Consider the following 14,034-nt stretch of genomic DNA (forward strand, 5'->3'; position numbering starts at 1 on the left):
TATCAGAAACTATCAAATGAAGAATAAAGAAAGAATACCTACAAAACAAGGAGTAGGTCTTACATACTCCAGATGGTTGATATTGGAAAGCAAGCGAGGAGAGATAGACAACATTTTTCAATAATCGTTAAATGGAGAACTCGACCAAGAGGAATGGATAATGCATTTGGGTGGTGGTATATACATAACCATAAATCAAAAATTCCCGCACATTGACATTAGACAGTTTTGGAAACCTCCCAATTCAGACAAACCGGTGCCAACAAGAAAAGGCATTTCACTAAACAAGTTTAAGTGGGATCGATTATGTGATGTTATGGATGTTATCCGAGAATTCCTACCAGAATTGGAAAAAGCATCAATCTGTTTTGAATCCCATCCAAACGACACAGAACAATCAAAATGCAGTGAATGCTACCCATTCGATCAAAACGAAGACGAAGACTATGAGGAAACATATCAAATCAGTCCTAATCAAGAAGGAGATTTCAGGATAATGTCTCACATTTCATAATTAACAACAACAACAAAAATCATTTATTTATCTGATTTAAAAAATAAAATATGTGTTCATGTATTTCTATGTATTCGATTGGTGTATTTATACTGTTGATTGAATAAAGAATATTATGAACTTTGTTGTTCTTTTTATATCCCATTTAATCTATCAATGGTATTTACTATAAAATAAAAACAATAGTTAAGTGAGGTCCATTTCACAGTACAGAACCATAGAGAGAGGTACTACAAAAAAAAAAACAAATAAAAAAAAATCGGATTCATATAGATCAATATCAAAATGACAGATGAAAAAAAAGGGGAATATGTAAAGACATTATGGACAGATCCAAAACGACCATCATCGTTCTCTAGTGCTGACAAAGTGTACAAAGAAATAAAAAAAGAAGAAAAATATGAATTAAGTAAAAAACAAGTTGAAGATATCTTAAAAGAAACAGAAACCTATTCGGTACAAAGACCTGCGAGAAAGAATTTTAAACGGAATAAGGTCATAGTTAGTTCAATGGGAGAACAAATGGACGGTGACCTCACATCTATGGAAAATGTTTCTAAATATAATTCAGGAACCAAATTTCTGTTAGTGTTAATCGACGTATTTTCACGTTTTCTAATCATCAGACCTTTAAAGGATAAATAAGTTCATCTGTAATGAATGCACTTAGATACATTTTTACAAAAAGTAATGTAGAAAAACCGAAAACGATTCGATTTGACCAAGGAGGTAAATTTAAAGGAGAGGTACGCAAATACTTACAAAAAGAACACATTCACGTTTTTTACACACAGAATAGTCAAATCAAGGCTAACTATGCCGAACGTGTAATTAAAACTATTAAACAAAAGATTTATGCATTTTTCATGGAAAAGCAAACATACCGATACATAGACGTATTGCAAGACTTAGTCAAGAGTTACAACAATACACCGCATTCCTCGCTAGGAGGTGCTACACCATCTTCAGTAACGAAAGGAAACGAAGATGAAATAAGATACCTACAATACATTTCGAGAAATACTAAAACAAAGAGCAGACACGGATCAAAAGTAATGAAGCAAAAGAAGAGAAAGAAAACGCCTTTTAAGTTCAAAATCGGCGATATCGTAAGAATATCGCACTTAAAGAAAACATTCGAGAAAGGCTATGTGGAGAATTGGACATTAGAGTATTTCAAAATACATAAGAGACTAATAAAAAATCAACAAGACATATATCAATTAGTCGACATGATGGATGATCCTATCAAAGGAACATTTTATAGATACGAATTACAAAAACTAAAACCGAAAGATACCAATACATACAAGATAGAAAAGATCGTGAGGATGAGAAAAAATAAAACAACCAATAGTGACGAAGTATTAGTTAAATGGCTTGGATGGCCATCTAAATTTGACTCGTGGGTTTCAAAACAGAGTGTACAAAACATTTAAAAGGAGACTCATCATTCATAGCATATCATTTCAACAGAAAGATGAGTTTGAGTCGTCCAGGTGGATGAATCATGTGTAATAGATTGGGCTGTTTGTAAACAACAAAAAAAAATGATCATACTAGAGTGGGGGAAGCATTTTCGCCACAATAGACGGACATTTTACATACAGCTGAAGACCTTGGCGATTTTACGGGTTTTCAAAATATATTTTTTGAAAGTTAACTACTTGACAAACATGCATGATCAAGAATAATACTTTCTCTGATTTATTTTAATTACATAATTAAGCTTGAAGTTGGTAAGAAATTGCATACTTTTAATGACATGGGGGACACATTTTCGCCACTTTTCAATGATTTAGCAAATGCATATAAGGAATATTTTTTTTTCACATCCCCATTTCGATAGACGAATATTTATAACGTAGTTTATTATTTATAATTTCATCGACAACCGTATTATCGCCGATTTAACCGCATCTTACCTTTGCAGTCCGCAACCATTTGTGGACGCTAAGCGGCGACGTCTTACAATGGCTGAGCATGACGACATAGACATCGTCAGAAAAAGAGGTACGAATGTCTGTCGCTGTTTTTGGAGCTTGCTGTGGCCTGCTCTTATGACATCTTAGATTTGTTATTCTAATAGGGAAAAATCGCGTGGGATTTTCGCAATAACCATCGTTGCATGGAATTCTTTCATTCATACAGAATACAGTTGGAGTCATTGTAGGTTTAAAGTAGGCCTCAGTGTACACTGCAATACACAGACATTTCCCCGTCATTTCGAATTGAGCAACTCCATGGGTGTTGTCCAGTGTGAAAATTTCATTTCCATATTCACACAAGCAATTCCCGATAATCGACGACCCTTTCCCGTATTGGCATTTCTCTACAATAGATGTTACTTTTCCTGTTACACTGCATATGCATACAACTAAAACAATTATCAAGAGCTTCATTTTTTTTCCATTTCCTGTCGAAACTGTGCGAAAAAAGGGAAAGGAATCATGTGACTGAGAAAAGGGGAGTTAATAAAATTGATTGTGTTAAATCAAAGTACTGACAGTACTAAGTGCCGTAATCATGTTAAATCAAAGCACTGACAGCACTAACTGCCACAATCATGTTAAATCAAAGCATTGACAGCACTAAGTGCCACAATCATGTTAAATCAAAACACTGACAACACTTAGTGCCAAAATTATGGAGATGTATAAAGACCAAACCAAATATTGTTTACACGCATATCGCAGCGCATCGCAATTATTCCGTAAGACACCTATGACGTCGAAAGTAAAGGCTATCCATAAAAGCGGCAAAGAATTATCGTGTATAGCCGTGCTGTTGTTCTTTTACGCGAATCCATTAAAGAAAAGCGCGAGGCAACCTACTGAATACAAATGAACATGAAACGTAAAAATGCTATCGCAAAATATCGGTAGTTTGAGTACTATCTAAATTATTGGAATGTCCGTAATACATTCACAATGTACGCGTGTAATCCTAGTGTTGTACAATATAAGTGTATTAAAAGGAGATGTGCATTTATTCAGAATTCACAAACATATTTTATTTTTACCTTGTTACATATTTTTTGTCCATCTACATAAAATAAGTTACTAACTGCGTCAAAGCATTTTATTGTTTTACTTAAAAATATATTTTTACGGTTTTCATAAGTCCGGGGTAACTTTTTGCGTCTGTTTTAAGATTCTGTTACATATGTTTTCGTATCGAACATACGAAATGTCTCTAAACCCTCTCAACTCTTTAACGTTGTCACAGCAAAAATCAGTATTGCATTTATACGTTTTCCATGTCCTGTTAAGAAATTGTTTTAATCCCATCTTTAATTCCTGGTATGTAATACTCGAAAACAAAATATGGCTGCTAAAAATATGTAGTTTGTAAATTAAAAAAAATCGTTATTTCCACTATTGTCCATACACATAGAATGTTTATAGGGTCCATTTCTATACAGACTTTGTAATTGCACAACCAATCGAAAGATTACCAGGTTATTTCAAATATTCCAAATATTTCAAAATCTGCATATGAATACAGAAAACCTATTATTTATATAGGATGGTAAATTTTGAAAACTGAGAATAATATATATATATTTATGATGTGGTGTCAATTTTAACAATATGCGTAGGTAGAAGACAAAAGGGGATTTTTAAGTATCAAACACTGACCAATAAGATATTAAAATTTGAAATACACCTTGCGTAGGTGGTTAGACAAATGAGGTTTTAATAGTATAAAATACCGAACAATAAGAGGTTCATTCTGAAAGAAATAGCGTAGGTAGCCAGATAATAGAAGATTTAATAGAAAAGAAAAACGATCAATAAGAGGTTCATCTTTAAAGAAATTGCGTAGGTAGCTTGACAATAGAAGAATTAATAGTATAAAATAACGACCAATAAGAGCTTCATTACGTAAGTAGATGACAATAGAAGGTGGTTTGATAATATCAAACACCAACCAATAAGAGGGTTTTCATTTCAACAGCAATTGCGTAAGCGATTGAAAATTCAAAAGTTGAATATTTGATAGGGTAATGACGTCACTACCATCAGAGGGAGCCATTTTATTTTTTGTGATAAAAAGAAGTGTAATAACAATTTTCCATTATTCAACAAAACAAAAATGTACAAGAAATATCCTTCTCTTAAAGACATATTGAACGGCATAGACTCCGTCGATAAGGTTATTAAATGGGCAGAGGAAAACGGAATGTCCGACCATCCTGTGGTACGCGAGAGACTGAACCAATTTAGTGTTAACATCATCAACACAATAACAGATCCAGACGTGTTAACGGAATGGGCAATAGACAATAGAATTCTTCACCATGATGTTGTATTGCAGAGAAGAAATGAACTTCTTATTTGCCACAAATGCAATCTATCATTCGATTCTTCTACAGAGCTAAAGGAACACACACATAGACTTTGCGAAACATCTGAAAAATCCACCAGTCCATTAGATTTGCGATCATTTCACGAAACATCAGACGTAAACACGGACAATCCATTAGATCTACGAATTTCACGACGACGGGAAACTGTCTTGTATCAAAGAACTGACCAATATGCACAGTCAACAATTGATCACCATTTACATTTAAATTCAGAAGTCAACACATCATCACCATTAGATTTGCGGTTATCCAAAATCGAGACACGATCGATTACCTTTGACGATAATACAGTTAAAAAAGAGCCGGAAGACGTAAAAGGGAATCTCATCCCGTACGTGAGATCTAACGATAGTGGTAACCGATTGAAATATATACAACATGGAAAGGGAGCAGACGACATCTTACCTTACACATTGCAACAGACTAATCAAAAAACGTTTGCCAAAAATAAAGCAAAAGAAACCACTTACAAACTTAAGTTTCGTCAAGGATGGAAAAATCATAAAATCAAAGACCTAATGAAAGAAATCAACACAATGTTTAAAGACGTCATCGAAGAAGTTAAAGAGGAAGGCGGAGATTTGGGACGAATTATCATTAATCATCCAGAGATTTACCATTCAATGGTTGCCGCCCCACTGGACAAATGGTAAAACATCAATGCGGAGAGAGTCATGCAGTCGATCGAAGGATATCTCAACAGTAATGAAAATTTACCCATAGATGATCAAATGACAGTAGTTGTTGGTAACATTAGTGTACCTAAGGGGAATGGAAAAACAGTGCACGTCACCAGATTGACTGGAAACGATAGTTCAATCGCCAGGAAACGTTCCTTTCTGAGAGTGGAAAACAATGGAGATCACTTGTGTCTACCCACGGCCATAGGTAGGACGTTTATCAAATTTTGTCAAGTTGTCACATTAGATCGTTGGAATGTCATGACCAAAAATGATCCTTCAGAAATGAATACTACACTGAAAGTGATCAAACATAAAGCTATGACTTCCAGTTACTTACGGAATATGAAAAAAACCACGAACAATCGACATCGAAAGAAAATGGCAGAAACACTATGTGAGGCAGCTGGTGTCCCGAGAAATAGAACTCTAAATATTGCCGATATAAAACCATTTGAGGATTTATTAGAGGTTAATATACAAGTATTGTCTGCGAAATTATGCAATAAATTCTGCCGCGTTTCAAATGTGGAAGGACGTAGAAACTTATATATTTATTTGAGTGTATTAGAAAACGGTGAAGAACACTTTGATGGGATAGCCAAAATAAGCGGAGTATTTGATTATTTTTTTTTTGTGAAAAATGTCTGATTGCGTACAAAAATAAAGGCCGACATTCATGCGAGACCTCATGTGACATATGTGCAAGCAACAAGTGTGTCGTTGGGACAGATTCAATGTCTTGTATCTTTTGTTATCGAGAGTGTCGCAGCCAAGCTTGTTACGACAGACATGTGGAGAAAACAGACAAGAAAGGAAGGGAGATCAGCAAATCTATGTGTGAAAAATGGTATCAATGTAAGAAGTGCCGGAAAGTCCTTGACAGATCGAAAAGAAAACCGGAACTGCACACCTGTAGAGAATGGAGATGCCAAATTTGGCACCAATTTCAAACAAACCAACACTTCTGTTATCAGCGCGTACCTGACACTAAACCACGTACCATTCCGCGCAAGTTTTTCTTCTTCGATTTCGAGACGTACCAGCAGACGGACTACGTATTTGAATGTCAACAAGGATATATACCAAATAATCCTTGTAAAGATAAATGTACCGTCGGCCTCAGATGTACTAAGTGTCGGATATGTAGAAACTGCAGCGAGACTACGTGTGGTTTATACGTACACAAAGAATTTTATGCAGTCCTACAATCGACTTGTGAAAAATGCGGTGCTAACGAGGAAGATGACGAAGTCAGTCCTCAATCACGATGTTCAACATGTGGCAGTCGTTGTGAAAAATGTAGGATATTCAAGGAGAAAGAACCAGTGATGCCATGTCCACTAACGTGTGGATTCAGACAGAGAATTTTCAGCAGTACCAGTGTACCGTCTCAGTTCCGTTCTCACATCATGACACCGTATTACAAAAATACGGTTTTCATGGCACACAATGCCAAAGGGTTCGATAACTACCCCATTCTGAATGCTTTGATCGATCATCATGGAGTCAAACCAAACAAGATACTCTACAACGGTTCGAAAATTATGTACATGCACATTGCACACGGTTTGGACTTGACGTTCATAGATAGTTTAAATTTTCTACAAATGAAGCTTTCGAAAATTCCGGAGTGTTTAGAAATCAAAGAACTTCAAAAAGGATATTTCCCTCATTTGTTTTCAAATCCGTCGCGATTTGAATGCAGAGATGTTGATTGGCCTGCTCCATGTTATTACGGTACGGACACAATGTCGGAGAAAAACCTCAAAACCTTCATGGAATGGTACGAAACGAAGAAGAACGATCGATTCGATTTTCAAGAAGAATTATACAGGTATACGGTAGAGGACGTTCGAATATTGCGCCGCGGTGCAATGAAATTTCGACGTCTCATGCTACAAGTGACGTCCAGAGAGAGTTCGAGTGGAGATACGGGTAGTGCGAGAGGTATAGATCCGTTCGATTACGTCACTATTGCTTCCGTCTGTCAGAGCGTTTTCAGGAATCTGTACCTAAAGGAAGTATACAAAACTGTTCTCAAGGATAGTCGAAACGATAGATCGTTCACTTGTCCTTCGAAAAACATCAACGGAGAACTACATTTACAGTTACCATCGGGAGACGAATGGATTCCAAAACAATCTGTGGAAGACGACTATCACATCGGTCAAACGATATTCGATCGGTCGGACATTGCCGCCGTACCATCGGAAGGTTACGTGACTGATTCCTTCAGCAAGTCATCGATACAATGGCTTGAATGGATCATGGAACAGAGTAGAATGAAAGGACAACAGTTAGATATCGTCCATGCCTTGAACGGGCAAGAATACAGAGAAGGACCTTACCGACTAGACGGATACCACAAGGACACAAAAACGGCGTACGAGTTCTTAGGTAGGATACTTATTAAATGTCAAGTCTTACTTTAGGAAAAAAAATCTAGTAGCGGCGGCGGCGGCATATAAGCTTTATAAGTTTATAAGATTATAAGCATATAAGCTTGATAAGTTTATAAGCTTATAAGCATATAAGCTTTATAAGTTTATCAGCTTATAAGCATATAAGCTTATAAAACTTATTATAAGCTTGTAAAGCTTATAAACATATATGGTTTTTTTTATAAGGAACAGGGGGACGGGTAAAAGAAAAAGTCCAGTTCTGTGGATTGTATCATTATTACATTTTTTTTAATTTTTTAAGTGTCAGTCTTATATATTTAATTATTGATGTTTTTGTTTTAGGGTGTGTATATCACGGATGTCCGGAATGTTTTCCTACCGATAGAACCAAGACGAAACATCCTGTGACTAAACATTCTATGAGTGAACTATACTATACAACAAAGAAAAAGGAAAAAGAATTGAAAGCGATGGGATACCGATATGTCTGTATCTGGGAGCATGAATTTAGAAATTAGATGAGGTCAAACAACAAAATGTACCAGTTTGTCACAGGTTTAGATTTAACGAAACGATTGCATCCTAGGGATAGTTTTTTTTTCGGAGGACGGACAAATGCTATAAAATTATATCATGAAGTCACAGAACCCGGTGAAACAATCGAATATTATGATTATACAAGTTTGTATCCCTATGTCAACAAATACTGCAAGTATCCAATTGGCCATCCAACGATTATCACATCCGATTTCCAAGATATGTCATCTTATTTTGGAATCGCTAAAATCAAGATTTTACCCCCGCGACGTTTGTACCACCCAGTTTTACCTTTTTTGTCAAATGGAAAATTAAAGTTTGCCTTATGTAGAAAATGGGCAGAAAATGAAAACACAGAAAGGTGTATCTGTCCGGATCGTGATAGAATGTTGATTGGTACATGGTGTACTCCAGAGATAGACATGGCGTTATCACAAGGATATTCGATAATTAAAATATACGAGGTTTATCATTTTAAAGAAACTACCATGTACGACAAGACAACAGGAAAGGGAGGACTTTTTGCGGATTACGTTAATCTCTTTCTCAAACTTAAACAGCAAGCTTCAGGTTTTCCTAACGAATGTGTAACGGTTGATGACAAAATGGAGTACATTGCAAATTATGCTAAGATGGAAGGCATCCACTTAGACTATGATGAGATAAAAAAAAATTCTGGCTTACGTTCTCTTGCCAAAATATGTCTCAACTCTTTCTGGGGAAAATTCGGCCAAAGATTGAACATGAAGCAGTCCATGTTTATTTACGAACATGAAATTGACAAGTTTTTCCAACATTTAACTGATCCGAGGAAAGATGTAAGAGACTTTCATATCGTTAGTGACGATATATTACAACTGGAATACTTAGCTGATTCACAATTTCTTCCTGCAGATTTTAAGACAAACATTTCCATTGCATCGTTTACCACCTGCTGGGCAAGATTTAAACTATACGTTTTGTTGGTATTAACCGGTCAAAATGCGTTGTATGTTGATACCGATAGTATAGTGTTCGTGGATATTAATAAAACGATTACCAACACTCTACCCGCAGGAAACTACTTAGGACAACTTACAAATGAAATTCAACCTGAAGATTCTCACATCACGCATTTTATTTCAAGTGGACCAAAATCATATGCGTATAAAACCTTATCGGGGAAGAAGATTTGTAAGGTCCGTGAATTTTCTCTGGAAAGTGCCTCGAACTCTAAGCTCATCAACTTTGATGCCATGAAAGACATAGTTGTCAATAAGACCAAAGAATCCATTACTTTAGTGAACACACGGAAGATTTCTAGACTCAGTAGAAAGCGAAAACTCTACAACAGAATAGAAGAAAAGGAATTCAAAATGGTCTACACAAAAAGACGCCTTCTTCAAGACCTTCGGACTTTACCTTTTGGTTACTGTGACTGGAAAAAAAACTAAACATTTATTAATCATTCTTTATTGAAAGTACAATCAGGAATGTAACCATTTTGTAATCATTCTCTTTTGTAATAAAAATCAATATTGTAACTAGTTAATGTTTGTTTTTTTTGTTTTTTCCGTGACACAATTGGAATTGTCCTATTGCTCTGGCGTTTCTTCCTTGCTGGAATACGGGTGGTTCAACAGAGTCTCCGCTTTCTTGTTGATGAAACACGAAACCTTTGCCCGTTTGTGTACAATTTTCAATAAAAGTTCTGTTCATGTCAGATGCATCGGATAATGTGGTATTTGTTTCGACCGATCCTTTAACGTCATTTCTGCCGTTTTCTACTTGGTCCAGATTCGATTTGTCAACTTGTCTCGACAAATCGTCAAATTGTCTCTTAGATAGAAGTATCATTTCTTTAGCCATGATTTCTAAATATGTTCTGATACAGGTTTTACGATACGTGGTAAAATCTGCGGATAACGAAGTAAGAGTTTTTTCTTATTTGCAAAAGTTTTTTTTTTTAACTTAATCGCACAAGCAACGATTTATATGGTTCCAAAGCTTTAATGTAGGTGACTTTATTCGGAAATATTCCCTTAATGATATTCAAGGCAATCTCTGATATTAAATCAATTTGATCTTTGGTCACGTGCGATAATATATGCTTCCTTTGCTTTGATGTTGCTTCGTAAATAAATTTGATAAAGTTTTTATTTATTCGCATGCGTCTACTCTTGATGCTGCGATCTAAATGACAATCGTCAAATGTTACAATCATTTTTATATTGGTTGATAAACAACACAATAGTCGCCGCGAAAAATATTTGTTCCTAACATATATCTGTTGTCGTCTCTCTGTGGTGATAAATCTATCAACAAGTACCCGTACTTTTGTTTCGTAGCTTTAGAAAAGCTATCCAAAAAATACTTTGTCATACCCGGTAAAATCTGTGAGGCAAACGTTGAAATTTGTCTCATATCCCTTGGATTACGAAACAGAATAAAATTAGCGCAATTCAAGGAAATGGTCTTGGCATATCTTCCGGGACTATATAAATTTTGGGATACGAGTATTACACTACACCCTTTATGGTGACTTGTGACAGTAAAAAGTTTGAGTTTTTCTGGACTGTTAACCACTTGATTTATAACGTCATCCAAAATGATCAAGCTCGAACTCGTGTTTTCCGTAAACTCCTCTATTTGTTGTTTGTCCGGTAGTCCTTCGTGAAATATAAGATGTGGAATATGTTGCATTTCATCAAAAAGCTTCTGGTATTCTGAATACACATACATAATTTTTTCTTGGGGATCTGTGAACATATGCGAGGCATTTTCTATCAATTTTTTTGTGAACATAGTTTTTCCACTTTGCGTTGGTCCACATATTTGGATTGTTGTAGGTGATAGAAATGGAAGAAGGACGGTTTCGTCCATGTTCTCTCTTCCACATACAGTTATCAACTAGATTAACTCTGCATATAACACATGATTTATATTAAAGACATAGACTAACTGAAAACTTTTTATTTTATTTTTTTTTTCAAAAAAAATACCATTGAAAAAAGACATAATTATTCGATCGTTTTCTTTTAATATCCTACTAAATGAATCATATAGTTTAAGTATTGGTATATGATAACAGAGTCTCATAAGAACAAAATATACAACGTATAATCCACAAAGATTCGATTTGTCAGGTTGAATCTGTCTTTTCAGTACTGTACATGTTTTACTATTCCTCTTGATAAAGTCTTGCAAACTGTATCTATAGAAATCAGGTGTATCTCCTAGACTATCGAAATATTCTGCTCGATGATTGTTCAAAAAGAGGACGCTTAACCAATGTTTTCCTGGATTAGGATAAGGGTCGGTGTTAATAATGAAGATCTGTGGAAATTGTCCTTTTATATGAAACGGTAGATCGTTTATAGCCGTGATATCTATTTTCGCTCTATAACGTTGCAAACATGCATTGTTTTTTTAGCAGAGTGTGTAATTGTATGGAATTCATGGTTCTATTATTTTAATGTCTCTCGCTTCGTCACAGGTTAAAACTGCCTGTGATTGATAGTAGCACACGCAATTTATAGTTTCTGTCGTTGCACTCTTAAATCGCATCTCTAGTCTGGCATTACCGTTTCTCACGAGATTTAGAAATTCCTCTTGGAAATCGCCAGTATTCAATGTGAAACCAATGAGAGTATAGCCAGCCCCATAATCTTTCCTAGGGATATTGAGACCACTGTCTTTGTTCCATTTTTCGCATATTTCGAATAACCGGACGAAATCCTCGGAATAATTTCTGTTTGTACCAAAGTCTAGTTTCATCGGTGATCCATAAATATCGACTCCATTAATTTTCATCGTTACTGCCTCTAAGTTGAAATGTTGAAAGTTAAAGGGGTTCACCGTATAATCTCCATTCACGGCCCTCTGAGAAACTAATCAAAATACCACTTTATCGGGAAGAGCTTTCGGAAATATTGAGTTCCAGTAAAATTCTGTGACACCTTTCTGAATAACGTTCTGCGTAACGTACCTTCTATTTATGACATATTTTGCCGTTGTGTCTTTCAACATATTTCTGTGATTTAGGATAACTCCGGGGTCTGGTTTGCATCTGCATGTTCTATAAAATACGTCTAGAATCTTTAGTTTATAACTAGGTGAAGTTTCTCCCGACATCAACATAAATGGGGTTGAGGATCGAAATAACTTCATGTAAATGTCAACACCGTTTATGAGATACTTGTCCAATAAAAGTGAATCCTCCAGTAAATTTCCTTCCAGATCAAATATTCTTGATTCTTTTGTATATTCATATCTGTTAACGTAACCCGAATTCAAAGTAAGTGAATCCATAGGATCGTCATCTTTCATATACAGCTGAGATTGAAGTTGTGAGTCCTGTTCATCGCTACCCGATGATAAGATGACTTTCATGTAAGCTTTCCATGGATAGTTATTTGCATTGACCGATACAAGCTTATTATTCATATATACATCCACGTGTGAAAACATTCTTTGTAAAGGTAAATTGATGATACCAGTTTTTTCATTCCTTGCTAGAGCAGACCCATCCGCTTTAAGTATCTGCATTTTAACACAGAGTCGGGATTTTTGAAGATCGATATAATCTATAATCTTTTCCTGCACCGGAGATCACAATTTCAATGGGTGTAGATTCGTTTATCAATTTTGATATGGGTCGCTCTTCTGTATAAAAAGTCTTCTCTATTGCTACTTGATTAGGAGGTGAATCAAAAATGGATAATTCTGTTGGTTGACCAATTGTTTTGTTTTCTTCGCTTAAAAATGACATGATTATGTCTTTTTTTTCTTCTGAGGTTTGTCCCAAGCAGTTTCGATTGAGTTAGCTTTTCGCTTTCTCTTTCTCGTCTTTTTTGTTTTAGTTTTCCTAGACGATGTGTCCCTTTTAAACGTTTTTTTTCTTTCTGCCGAGTTTTCTCCTTTTTCGTCCTTTTATACTTTTTAATAGTTTTACATGAGGTCTCTTAATATCATTTTCGAATTCTGATTTTGCCCTGTTTACGTCCGCCTCAACTGGTGCCACCTGTTTGGTTTGTATAGTTTTTTGTTCTGTGTCTGAAGCATTATTATTCACTGGAATTAAGTAAGATCCTTTAAATCGTCTGTATAATCCACCACCACTTTGTAGTTTTTTTCTAAGCTTGCGTCTGTTAGGATTGAATGAGTTTTTATCCATGGTTTTGTAAAAGGTTTCCCATAATACAGGGTTCGTGACATAAGTTTGACTGTTCATACTTTTTTTTAGATAACAAATGGAAACTTTTTAAAGTGAAGTGTAAGCGTCACTTTGTTTTTTATAAATGAAGCTTTATTTCCAACACTGTCCTTTATATACACATGTAACTGAGATATTTCGTCACTTTGAATCGGTAGATAATAAGGATTGTCAAAAATTACATTGTCATTTTCTAAATAAATTCTCCGTAGAAGTGGTTGCTCCGATTCACCGGTAAAACTTTCACCGCATATATCACAGTACACATATAGTTCTTTTTTCCCATGCTGTGCTTTAAAATCTACAATGCTAAGTTCCGTTAAAGAAACTAC

At 35.4% G+C, this 14,034-nt stretch overlaps 2 protein-coding genes across 2 annotated transcripts; both read left to right on the top strand.

The window, feature by feature from the left end:
* Positions 1-5,560: 5,560 nt before the first annotated feature.
* On the top strand, positions 5,561-8,489 carry LOC148602183 (uncharacterized). The gene is made up of 3 exons (XM_088554465.1): positions 5,561-6,049; positions 6,544-7,966; positions 8,314-8,489. Exons 1-3 carry the CDS (start codon positions 5,561-5,563, stop codon positions 8,487-8,489), a joined length of 2,088 nt encoding a protein of 695 aa, XP_088410591.1.
* Positions 8,490-8,729: 240 nt separating this feature from the next.
* On the top strand, positions 8,730-9,941 carry LOC148602184 (uncharacterized). The gene has a single exon (XM_088554467.1). It carries the CDS (start codon positions 8,730-8,732, stop codon positions 9,939-9,941), a length of 1,212 nt encoding a protein of 403 aa, XP_088410593.1.
* Positions 9,942-14,034: the final 4,093 nt, after the last annotated feature.

Source organism: Perna viridis, chromosome 12, assembly GCF_037379345.1.
Source record: "Perna viridis isolate PV_CMFRI_1.1 ecotype Kerala chromosome 12, ASM3737934v1, whole genome shotgun sequence".
In the NCBI taxonomy this organism is placed as follows: domain Eukaryota; kingdom Metazoa; phylum Mollusca; class Bivalvia; order Mytilida; family Mytilidae; genus Perna; species Perna viridis.